This window comes from Dysidea avara, chromosome 10 (genome assembly GCF_963678975.1).
Source record: "Dysidea avara chromosome 10, odDysAvar1.4, whole genome shotgun sequence".
Lineage (NCBI taxonomy): Eukaryota > Metazoa > Porifera > Demospongiae > Dictyoceratida > Dysideidae > Dysidea > Dysidea avara.
The window spans coordinates 3,098,064-3,111,380 of NC_089281.1; the positions used below are offsets into that span (position 1 = coordinate 3,098,064).

The 13,317-nt window shown below is 37.4% G+C and overlaps 1 protein-coding gene across 3 annotated transcripts in view; it reads right to left on the bottom strand.

Moving 5' to 3' along the window:
• Positions 1 to 286: 286 nt before the first annotated feature.
• The window catches only part of LOC136268153 (uncharacterized), a 62,556-nt gene continuing 49,525 nt past the window's right edge, over positions 287 to 13,317 (bottom strand). For 2 of the 3 annotated variants that reach the window (XM_066063406.1, XM_066063404.1), the window contains exons 4-10: positions 8,496 to 8,633; positions 7,188 to 7,515; positions 6,598 to 6,797; positions 6,409 to 6,537; positions 6,066 to 6,134; positions 5,938 to 6,006; positions 287 to 4,965 (exon numbers count right to left, since the gene is read on the bottom strand). In XM_066063406.1, the coding sequence (XP_065919478.1) occupies positions 4,906 to 4,965; positions 5,938 to 6,006; positions 6,066 to 6,134; positions 6,409 to 6,537; positions 6,598 to 6,797; positions 7,188 to 7,515; positions 8,496 to 8,633 (993 nt within the window). In that variant the 3' untranslated portion in view covers positions 287 to 4,905. Of the gene's footprint in view, positions 4,966 to 5,937; positions 6,007 to 6,065; positions 6,135 to 6,195; positions 6,358 to 6,408; positions 6,538 to 6,597; positions 6,798 to 7,187; positions 7,516 to 8,495; positions 8,634 to 13,317 lie in introns of those variants that run through there. The other variant, XM_066063405.1, reaches the window with a different exon arrangement.

Here is a 13,317-nt window from a genome sequence, read left to right on the forward strand (position 1 = left end):
TGTCTGACCACAACTTCATTCCTATTGATATACGCATGGAAAATGTCTGGTGATACTGTGTCTGTTAAGTAGAATAATAAAGCAAAACTATGAAATAGCTATTCAGCAAAAAAGAATGAAGACCATTTATGAAAAGCATATTATCTTTTTAAAAGTAATTGCAATTTTAGATAGCCTGTACATCCAAATTATAGCTATGAACTCCTCTTGAAAAATCCAAGTTTGCCATGTGCACGTTAGCTACGGGTTGTAGTGCACAAAGGTAAAGAAAGAGTAATGATAACAGTTATAGACACATTGATTTCAAAATGTGTATGCATAAATAATATAAATTATATATAATCAGTTCACAAGAACTTGTGCATATATAGTGGCAGCAGTATGCATATGTTACCTATACCAAAATTGTATTCACTACATCACTATACTACTAGTCACTACTGTCACTATCATACAATGTGCTAACTAATTGTAATCCATCAGTTTTGTTAATGTTGGTCGGTGGTGGTATGGCATCAGCAGGTTTGAAATCTGTGGTATTGCGTACCCTCTTTGTCTTGACCAAAGAGTGGATGTCTACTTTGCTCTGCTGCATTGACTTTACTCTGGCAATTGGCAGTGTCTTCTCTTTTGTGTAGGCATCTAATTCTGCTAATTGGCTGTTATATGCCTCATTACAAAATACTTCTTTCACAATTGCATCATTATCATCTGTTTGCTTCCTGTGACTCAGCCTTTTCATTACTTTTAAGACTACTCAACAGCGGTTGATAATCAAATCTGAAGTTTGTCAATCAGCTCCTCTATATATTCATCAAAATGCCGAGCTCTTTTGGCATGATGTCGATGCTCTAGTTCTCTCAGTGAATTGACTTCATTTTCTGCCTGTCTTTTTGTCCTGTCCATTAGCTACATGTAATTGTTCTACTTTAGTTGCTGTAAGATCAAAACATTTGACATAAAAATGGAAGACAGTCAAGCTCAAGTAATCTTCTGCTTAGGCCACCTACATTGTTGCATTGCACTTAGCGCCAAAGTAGGAAACCAAATATCTCATTGCAAAAGGCACCATCACTCGTATTTTATGTTGGTGCTTGGGTATTAAGTTCTCTTTTCCGAGCTGCTTTTGATTAGGAGTGAAGAATTCTGGTGGGTAGTATTTATTTAGGACCTTTTTTCTCCGCTGTACCTAGAGTCACAGCACCACGATGACCAGACATTTTGTTGCTAAAGTCACGACACAATCACCCAGAATGAGATTGAATCTGGTGGTACTTTTTGCAGAAGTATTGTCAATTAAAATCTTTCAGGTACAACAATGAATCCACCCCCCACCACCACCACCATTGCAATTTTAATGTAAACAACAACTGTACCCTCCATTACTTGTGTCCCAGTTGTAAGTGTTCTAACTCTCCTGTCCTGTAAATTTTAATCATTTATATATAGCTAAGTGTGTGTTTTTGTATGTTGTCTACATGTATACAGTAGTTAAGTAATTAACTAGTATTATAAGTAATTAGTTTGGGCAGTTGGCACATGTTGCCATCTGACCCTCAACACAACCACACTATTTTGTACAGCCATTTTAATGCATCTGGCATTGTAAACCAATAATGAAAATAAACTATTAGCTGTGGGCCTGAGTCAAATATACTCAAAATTTTGTCCAAAATGCTTTCAGAACATCCCAAATTTTTCACCTATTATGTTCTACAGCAAGAGTTCATAATATAACAATTTATATTAACTCTTGTCTACAGTATGCTTGCATGATGCTCCTAGCACTGTGAAAAAAGACGGATATAAGATGGTATTTCCAGTGGCTTATTGAATGCAAAAAAGGTTGGTATAACCTGTATTATACTAACAATCTCTTGTAAGACTTCAGCTAATGTGTTAAATATACTGAAACCATATATGCGATGGTATAGTGTGGACATTATATTAGATATAAGCTATTTGAGGTAATGTGGTAAATAAACTGAAACCATATATACAATAGTATAGTATGGATTATACTAAAGTATAAAATGAGTATAATACAGGATTTATATTAAGGCTTATTTGTATTCAATAAGCCACTGGAAATACCATATTATATCCCACTTTTTGCACAGTATAGGTTAATGACTATTAGAGGGTATCGATCTCAATCGATCTAAGGAGTTATACACAATGCAATTGAGTGCTCTATTGCAGTATTACAATTTCTACTGGCTGCTCTATTAGGGAGTATTGATCTAATTAAATCTCCATAGTTTGAAATATGCTAGCATTATGCTGGCATAGCACTCCAGCCTATTATGCTGGCATATTTGATGCAGGCCTAATGAACTACCTGATAGCAGTCTATCAAACTTAATTGCTATTGAACATTCTGAGGCTATCTTTCAACTATCACTGATTGGGTTAAAATCACATATCACAGCATGAGATACGCAATATTATGTGGAAATCCATGAGAATCAAAAAAGTTGTGAAATCAAAGGTGGCGGCCAAGAAATGGCTGTAATGATGTTAATGCTAAACAATTTTAATAATGGCTGTGTGCATTGTTAAAATTTATTAGCATTAACATCATTGCAGCCATTTCTTGGCCGCCACCTTTGATTTCACAACTTTTTTCACCCAGGCTTTTGAGGGCCGCACTCTTTTTTTACAGCTTGGCTGTTTTTGATTGGATAGTATATACAAAAAGAATTAACTGGCTTAGTTCCATCAACTGCTAGCACATGAATATAACATAATTTATTCCAAGAATTACCAGCTCTGTTGTTTGGTTTTCCTGATATGGTTAATTGTCTTTCTGAGAAGTGCAATTTAAAATCCCTTTTGTAGCTAGCTAATCATTACCAATTAATAATTTTATGGCATGCTAAGTGGGGATGTAGATAGAGATGCCAAGATAGAACCACCAACCCACTAAGACTGTTTGGTTCAATATAATTATTCTGAGTGGATTTGTGATTCTATCTTGGCCTCTCTACTTTCCCACACAGCATGGTATAAGGTTACAGAAAAGGGGGTTTAAATTATACTTCTCAGAAAGATGATGAACCATAAATACAACATGATTTGGTAATTCTTGGAATAAAATAATTATGTTTCACTCAAATGGTTGTTTGCTGTCTAAAGAATAGTTCCATGAAATAATTAGATTCACATGATTTACATGTTCACTGTAAAAAATGAAGTGTGTTTTGCACACAAATGTACCCTATGACACCACAATAGTTTACTTTGGTGTCACAGGGCATATTTTTGTGTACAAAAATGAAGTGTAGTTTGCACACAAAATGTGTAATTTGTACACAAAATACAGTGCACATCTATTAATCAATTGTATGTACAAATAAATAATTATAGTGTACATGCACAAGCTGATACTCTCATTTCTACATGCACTCATAATACTTTTATACTGACAGTGGAGAATCTAGAAAGTTAAAGGGTCATATCAAATCCCTTCTCACAGGAGCTCTGTTACTAATTGAGGGTTTATGTACTTCAGTTTTTAATTGAGGACAAAATCTTAACATGTGCAGTAAAAGTACAGCTCTTGTAACCTCTAAACTTTTATTTGTGCTCTGGTGTCGCTTTTAAGAATCCTTGTGCTAAATTTTAAGACCCAAACTTGGTTCATCTGTTCACATACTACAGTACAGCGGCTGAACTAGCTGGCTAAATCACGGATTCACATACAAAATCTATTGCTGCACAGATGTCTCAACCTCACACACAGCAATAGGTTAGCAATGCATGTTCACAATTATAATTCTATAAGCTGATCCTTTCATTGTACACTTCTTACCTTATTCGATCAAACAGAAGGTATTATCTTAGAGGTTCTAACTAACTAACTAACTAAATCATGCTGCATAAATGGCTTTATTTGCTGAACAGCCTACACCAGTAACAAGCACCGACCACAAATTTAAACACAACTCGGCTTAAATCAAAATCAGTTAATCAATTTGTTTTACATGGTAGATGACTAAAAGCTCAGCAATTCTCATCACACCACACCCGCAGTACCTACTGAGTGCATTGTATCCATAACTGCCCCATGCAGGCACTCCATGGTCAGTTGGTCTACATACCTATGAGCATAAGTACTAATAATTTGATCAACAAGGTATGCACGTACTGCTTGCTACTTGGAAAGCAGTTTGTAAAGTGTTTTTATTGCCTTAATATTGTTGGCTGCACTAAGTAAAATCACAAGACAAGATTATACATATGCTGTATCCTGTAAAATTTATTATTCGCCTTTCCACTAGGGACCAGTAAGAAAGCTAAAGCTTGTGAAGCAGGGGATCAGAAACATAACACTAAAATTCAGAGAAAAATCCCAGGTGACTTGATCCACAGGTGGCTTGATCCACAGGTGGCTTGATCCACAGGTGGCTTGATCCACAGGTGGCTTGATCCACAGGTGACTTGATCCACAGGTGACTTGATCCACAGGTGACTTGATCCACAGGTGACTTGATCCACAGGTGACTTGATCCACAGGTGGCTGCAGTCTAGGAAAATGCCTGAGAAGCCACACAGCCTGGGATATAGCAGTTCTTCCAGTACTTATAACAGCATAAGGATCATTTGTTAACTGAAGAATCAAACTTAAAGTTGGTATGAGTCTTGACCAAGAGATAAAATTGTTAGCTATTTGTGATTAAGCTTTAAAAACAGAAACAATTTATATTTGTCACACAAAGCATTGTGTAATAATACAATAATTGGTAAAATGTGCATTAAACAGTTGATTGGTCAGAAAATACACATCAATTTCATTAGTGAAGATACAATAATGACATTGTTACACATCCTTTCATACTCCTTACAGTTGTAATGCCCCTTAAACAAGAATATATCAATGACAAATGTGTACACTACCACATATTATCTGAAGAAGTCCAACTGAAGCAGTTCCTTTGCTGTAGGTCTGCAGTGAGGCTGCACCTGTGAAACAAACAAGTATAATTACTTAGCTGATTCACAGTTGCAATTGCTGTATCAATGATGACGGATTGCTCTAGTAAACATACTTCCAGTAGTATTGCATGTTTATTAGTACAATGCATCCATCCTGAAACGCACACACCCACAGAGGTTGGATAAGTGGATCCTTTGTGCAATATTGTGGGTTTATTATGTGTTCACATTCACTTGAGCCCTCATTTTGTGTTAATAACTCTTGTTACACGGGCCAGTTTCCCAAACATTTATTAGCACTGTAAAGTCCTTTGAATGCCAGAACTGTTTATCAAAAAAGCACTTTGATACTGTCAAAAACAAGTGAGTTGTAAAGCTTTTAAAATATCCCATACATTTAGTATGGATGTTTCAGGCGTGCAAAAATGTTTATATACAACCAAAACATGCTTGTTCCAGTGGAAGTGAAAACATGTTCACCTCTTTGATATTACTATATTTGGTGGGGGCTCAGGTGAATGCATACTGACTATAGTTATAACTTTTCTTGTAGAGTAGGCAAGTTGCAATGTTTCCTCAAGTTGATATTAGTATTTTTAAATATTACAAAATGTTTCTGATAGCCAGAGAAGGCAGTCAAATATTTTCAACAATGTGCATGGTGCTATGTGTATATGAGTGTGTGCAGAAAAGATGTTTTGCTAAATTTTGTTGTCCTGCTAGAGAGAACATCACTTAGTTAACAAACAATGCAGGACTGTTAAACAGATTGTTTTAACTAGTTTGTTTGTACCCAACTGTTTATATCCATTGTTTATATCATTTATCTGTCTTTATTGTGTTGAAATTACTGTGCATGCTTGTAAACATAAGCAATATAATTTAGGTTGTAAGTTAAATGTGATCCCTTATGCATACAGTGCTATACTAGACAATTTGGTGAGACCTGTGTATTCCACCAGAAAATTCAACAGTAAATGAGACATTAATATTACTTACCTGAAGACACTTCTCTGCCAAGTCACAAGCACCTGGTATATTAGCATAATATTTACGTAGTTCTGATATCTGTAGTGATATGACTGTTGTAATAAGTTTTGTACATATAAGCAAAGACCATATTGTACCTTTATAATTTTGTGATATAGTTCTTGTGAATAAGGATGATCTTGAGCTGATAGTAAAAGCGATGCTTCCTGAAATAGATTAACATACAGTACAGCTTTAATCCAACGTCACTGGAGCAAGTTGCTCACCATTACATAACTCACTAATTAAGGGGCGTGGCAGCCATTTCACTCACGGATCTTCATCTTATGACTCGAGGGATGAAGACTTGCAAGGAAAATGGTAGCCACGCCCCTTAATTAACAAGTTATTTAATCATGAGCAACTTGCTTGAGTGACATTGGATTAAAGCTGTACCGTAGATAACATAAGTATACAGTAGAATTGACAATGATTGCTTACTCCTCTTTGTTTGAGAGGCCCACTCTTTCCAATAAATATTGCTAGTAGTAAACAACCAAATGACCAGATGTCCACTCCAGTAGTATACAGTACTTCATATGGACCAGATAGTACCAGGTGCATTGAAACCTGCCAAATGGAATTGGAGTAACAATCACATGTTAATATATTCAGTAAGTGACTACTCACTTCAGGAGCCCTATATCCCATAGTACCCAGTGGTAACACACTGGCATATCTTATCATCTGATGTTCCTCTAAGTGTAGCTGATAACCAGGTACTGTGGCTGATGAATCAAAGTCTCCTAACTGTACTATAAACTTGTGTTGACAACTACAGTATAACACTTCACTACACTGGCATGTTGTCTTGATCAATATGTTGCTGGCTGTAGAAAAAACATGCATAGTTATTATTATGTCAAGGAGACCAATCACTGCATAAAGGACCATAAACCAGGCACCTTTCAATATACGTAGCACTCTGCTATAATGAACTAATTGGCAGACATCTGTATTGTGCATCACTGGTAGCAATGGCACAGAGCAAAACAATTAAGTAAGTAACCTGTAATCAATCTGTAACACCTTCAAGCTCTACAAGATGTTTCACCTAAAACCACACTTTTCAAAAACTGTTTATAATCCTGAACTGAACCAAAAGTACAAGCTTACATACATATACATACAAGCAGTCTATACAATTGATTTCAGAAACACTGTGTACAATTGTCCATAACTTTTGTATCTATTGTGCATGTTGGTATTTCTTCCCTTACCTTTAACATCACGATGTACCAGTCCCTGGCCATGCATGTAGTCCAAAGCTTTCAGTACTGATCTCAGGACATGTTTTACATTCAGTAATACTGTCTCCCACTGATCTCTCTTCTCAACCAGTTTCATCTTTAAATGTTTCAAACAACCGTGATCTTTAGTGGAGAGAACATTTCTGAAGTTGATGTCCATCTTCTGCATGAAGCAGTAGACATAATACTTATCCCTGTGACGTTCATGTTTTTCTCCAACCAAAACAGCTTCAAGATTTATAATGTTGGGATGACATAGTTGAGAATGAACACTGATTTCTTTTGATCGGTAAACTGTCTGCATAATAAAATTAATGTGTTTTAATTTAAAGCAATGTCTTTTAAATATAGGCAGAGGCTATTGGCACTGATCAACAAAAAACTTAGTACAAGAACAAAAATGGATGAAAGAGTTCATTCACTACTGTCATATATAAATGCGAGTCAAGAAGGATGTAATACACAGAGGAAGGGGCTATGTCTGGTAAAGAAAAATCAAAGCTGAATCCAACCCTAACCCTACTGTAAACTGACATTTGGCTGTTAAGCATAACCATGCACTGTCTGTAAGTTTTTGGTGAGTTTGAGGCAAGCTAAAGTTGGCTTGCTGTACCCTTCAATCCTACATAGCTTACCTTGTACCCACCAAAAACTTATCTTCATACAACTATAGTGTGCTGGATACTTGCAGTTGGTGTCAATAACCAGGCCATGGTAAATAGAAAGGGACCTTAGGGTGAAAAGTAGAAATTCAGTTACAATATCTGAACAAGTGTAAAATTTTCACTATTACAACATACATCATTATTCATGTTCTATTCATCGTATTCGAAAAATTTTTGTGACATGTTAAAAATCAATGTATCTTCAAAAAATTACAGGAGTGTATAATTTATAACAATTGTGCTATTCTAAGTAATGCACACTATATATTTTTAAGTTTCACAGAATTAACATTGCTCATGCCTTTACACATGACATAAATATCAAAACTATAATGATTAGATAGAACACCCATCACAGTATTTAATTACTGAATAATTGGTGGAATTTTTGAAGTCACCCTTGTTTTATATGCATGTATGTATGAGGATATACGTATGTGTGTTTGGGGAATGAGTAGTCATCAATTAGAGTGACCACGAGAAACAATATAGTGCTTGCTGTAGTGTTACTACATGACAACCCTAAGGACCCTTTCTATTTTCCATGGCCCAATTTACTTGTGGTGATATTGATTGACATACTGTGTCAATAGCCTAAATACAAGACACTTACTTTCTTCACAGCAAATTCTTTCCCAGCATGGAACACAACAAATACAATAGCATTTCCACCATATCCAATCCTACTGGCTGTAGCTCTCTTGTTAGGTAGTGGATACTGAATGTGTCCTGAGAAACTCTCAAGATCTGACTATGGGGAAAACATTACTTGATCAGCATATGTAGTTATTCCACAGGAAAAGTACTACTATCTGTTATGTGCCACATGTGAGACTCACTTACAAGAGTGGGCAACTGCAGGCATACTTTGCAAGTGCATAGGTCATGTCAATTTAATTTCAATTGTGGATAAAGATGTGAAAATAACGAGAAAGCATTACAGAAGCTGAATATATGAGTAATGACTCAGGTATATGTAACATGCGTACACCATACTAATGCTGTTGTAACATGCGCATGTGTTGATTTTACACATGATAAGATTATTCTAGAAGGTGAACATTACATGGTGTCAGAATGGACCGATTAAATCCACCAGAAGCATTGAACTTAGACGGAACTAACCTCGCTGAATCATGGCGACAATGGAAACAGCGTTTCGAACTGTTTTCACTGGCTAGTGGACTTAGTTCAAAAGACGCCAAAATTCAGGCAGCAACGCTCCTACACGTGATCGGCCCAGCCGCCTTGGAAATCTATAACACTTTTACCTGGGCGGACGAGGGAGACAAACAGAAGGTCGAAGTGATTCTGTCGAAGTACGAAGCCTACTGTATCCCGAGAACAAATGTAACTTGGGAAAGACACGTGTTTAATACACGCCACCAGCACAGCGATGAAACTATCGACCAATATGTCACTGATCTCAGGAAGAAAGTTCAGACGTGTGAATTTCGTGACCTAAAGGAGGGCCTAATTCGCGACCGAATTGTTTGCGGTATCAGATGTGACAAAACTCGAAGCAGATTGTTAAAACAGCCAGAATTTACCCTGCAAAAAGCTATTGACATATGCAGAGCAAATGAGGCTACACTTACACAAATGAAATCATTTACTGCAAGCACCCATGATGATCTTACAGACATACATGGCGTACGGAAAGGTAAGCAGTTGTGTGATCGATGTGGAAATTGGCATACTAGACAGCAAGCATGCCCAGCTTTTGGTACAGAATGCCGCAAATGTGGACGTAAGAACCATTTTGCCAAGATGTGTCGTACAAAATCACGACCACTTTATGGCATACATATGGATGACAATGATGAATCAACTGACGATATGTTATTGGTGCACTTCAAAAGAACAACACCAAAGAGTGGCAAATAACAATCACCCTCAATAACCAAAGAACAAAGTTCAAAATAGATACCGACGCCCAATGCAACGTGATCTCCAAACAGAAATACCTCACGGTGTGCAAAACACCCCTGCAGAAATCCATGTCTAAGCTCACTGCTTTTGGAGGTCATAAATTACATACCTGTGGGAAAGCAATCATACCTTGTGAATATAATGGTCACCAATACATGGTTGAGTTTGAAATATTAGATCAAGAAGTTCCTAGCATTCTAGGTCTTCCCACAACCATTGAAGTCACATTGTAGAGAGTTCAGTTACAAAGAAACAATGATGCAAAGAGTTTAGCTGCAAACAAATCACCCAGTAGAAAGTTCCGCTATGAACAGATCACACTGTAGAGAGTTCAGTTAGAAACAAGTCATCCTGTAGAGAGATCAGCTAGAAGAAGTTACCTTGTAGAGAGTTCAGTTACAAAGAAACAATCATGCAAAGAGTTTAGCTGCAAACAAATCACCCAGTAGAAAGTTCCGCTATGAACAGATCCACTATAGAGAGTTCAGTTAGAAACAAGTCATCCTGTAGAGAGATCAGCTAGAAGAAGTCACATTGTAGAGAGTTCAGTTACAAAGAAACAATGATGCAAAAAGAGTTTAGCTGCAAACAAATCACCCAGTAGAAAGTTCCGCTATGAACAGATCACACTGTAGAGAGTTCAGTTAGAAACAAGTCATCCTGTAGAGAGATCAGCTAGAAGAAGTTACCTTGTAGAGAGTTCAGTTACAAAGAAACAATCATGCAAAGAGTTTAGCTGCAAACAAATCACCCAGTAGAAAGTTCCGCTATGAACAGATCACACTGTAAAGAGTTCAGTTAGAAACAAGTCATCCTGTAGATAGATCAGCTAGAAGAAGTCACTTTGTAGAGAGTTCGGCTACAAAGAAACCACCATGTAAGAGAGTTCAGTTGCAAACAAACACTCTGTACAGACTTCAGCTACGAACAGATCACCCTGTAGAGAGATCAGCTAGAAACAAGTCATCCTGTAGAGAGTTCAGCTAGAAGAAGTTACATTGTAGAGAGTTCAGCTACAAAGAAACCACCATGTAAGAGAGTTCAGCTGCAAACAAATCACCTGTAGAGAGTTCAGCTAGGAACAAGTCACCCTGTACAGAGATCAGCTAGAAACAAGTCATCCTGTAGAGAGTTCAGCTAGAAGAAGTTACATTGTAGAGAGTTCAGCTACAAAGAAACTACCATGTAGAGAGTTCAGCTGCAAACAAATCTCCCTGTAGAGAATTCAGCTACAAACGAATCACCCTGTAGAAAGAAGAAGTTACCTTGTAGAGAGTTCAGCTACAAACAAATCACCATGTAGAGAGTTCAGCTAGAAACAAGTCACCCTGTAGAGAGATCAGCTAGAAACAAGTCACCTGTAGAGAATTCAGCTAGAAGAAGTTACATTGTAGAGAGTTCAGCTACAAAGAAACTACCATGTAGAGAGCTCAGCAGCAAACAAATCACGCTGTAGAGAATTTAGCTACAAACAAATTACCTTGTAGAAAGATCAGCTAGAAGAAGTTACCTTGTAGAGAGTTCAGCTACAAACAAATCACCCTGTAGAGGGTTCAGCTACAAACAAGTCACCCTGTAGAGAGTTCAGCTAGAAGAAGTTACATTGTAGAGAGTTCAGCTACAAAGAAACCACCATGTAAGAGAGTTCAGCTGCAAACAAATCACCTGTAGAGAGTTCAGCTAGGAACAAGTCACCCTGTACAGAGATCAGCTAGAAACAAGTCATCCTGTAGAGAGTTCAGCTAGAAGAAGTTACATTGTAGAGAGTTCAGCTACAAAGAAACTACCATGTAGAGAGTTCAGCTGCAAACAAATCTCCCTGTAGAGAATTCAGCTACAAACGAATCACCCTGTAGAAAGAAGAAGTTACCTTGTAGAGAGTTCAGCTACAAACAAATCACCATGTAGAGAGTTCAGCTAGAAACAAGTCACCCTGTAGAGAGATCAGCTAGAAACAAGTCACCTGTAGAGAATTCAGCTAGAAGAAGTTACATTGTAGAGAGTTCAGCTACAAAGAAACTACCATGTAGAGAGCTCAGCAGCAAACAAATCACGCTGTAGAGAATTTAGCTACAAACAAATTACCTTGTAGAAAGATCAGCTAGAAGAAGTTACCTTGTAGAGAGTTCAGCTACAAACAAATCACCCTGTAGAGAGTTCAGCTAGAAGAAGTTACATTGTAGAGAGTTCAGCTACAAAGAAACCACCATGTAAGAGAGTTCAGCTGCAAACAAATCACCTGTAGAGAGTTCAGCTAGGAACAAGTCACCCTGTACAGAGATCAGCTAGAAACAAGTCATCCTGTAGAGAGTTCAGCTAGAAGAAGTTACATTGTAGAGAGTTCAGCTACAAAGAAACTACCATGTAGAGAGTTCAGCTGCAAACAAATCGCCCTGTAGAGAATTCAGCTACAAACAAATCACCCTGTAGAGAGTTCAGCTAGAAACAAGTCACCATGTAGAGAGTTCAGCTAGAAGAAGTTACATTGTAGAGAGTTCAGCTACAAAGAAGCTACCATGTACAGAGTTCAGCTGCAAACAAATTTCCCTGTAGAGAGATCAGCTAGAAGAAGTTACATTATAGAGAGTTCAGCTACAAAGAAACTACCATGTAGAGAGTTCAGCTGCAAACAAATTGCCCTGTAGAGAATTCAGCTACAAACAAATCACCCTGTAGAGAGTTCAGCTAGAAATAAGTCACCCTGTAGAGAGTTCAGCTAGAAGAAGTTACATTGTAGAGAGTTCAGCTACAAAGAAACTACCATGTACAGAGTTCAGCTGCAAACAAATTGCCCTGTAGAGAGATCAGCTAGAAGAAGTTACATTGTAGAGAGTTAAGCTACAAAGAAACTACCATGTAGAGAGTTCAGCTGCAAACAAATTGTCCTGTAGAGAATTCAGCTACAAACAAATCACCCTGTAGAGAGTTCAGCTAGAAACAAGTCATCCTGTAGAGAGTTCAGCTAGAAGAAGTTACATTGTAGAGAGTTCAGCTACAAAGAAACTACCATGTAGAGAGTTCAGCTGCAAACAAATTGCCCTGTAGAAAATTGAGCTACAAACAAATCACCCTGTAGAAAGATCAGCTAGAAGAAGTTACCTTGTAGAGAATTCAGCTACAAACAAATCACCCTGTAGAGAGTTCAGCTAGAAACAAGTTACACTGTAGAGAGATCAGCTAGAAACAAGCCACCATGTAGAGAGTTCAGCTAGAAGAAGTTACATTGTAGAGAGTTCAGCTACAAAGAAACTACCATGTACAGAGTTCAGCTGCAAACAAATTGCCCTGTACAGAATTCAGCTACAAACAAATCACCCTGTAGAAAGATCAGCTAGAAGAAGTTACCTTGTAGAGAGTTCAGCTACAAACAAATCACCCTGTAGAGAGTTCAGCTAGAAACAAGTCACCCTGTAGAGAGATCAGCTAGAAGAAGTTACATTGTAGAGAGTTCAGCAGTTTAGCTGCAAACAAATCACCCTGTAGAGAATTCAGCTACAAACAAA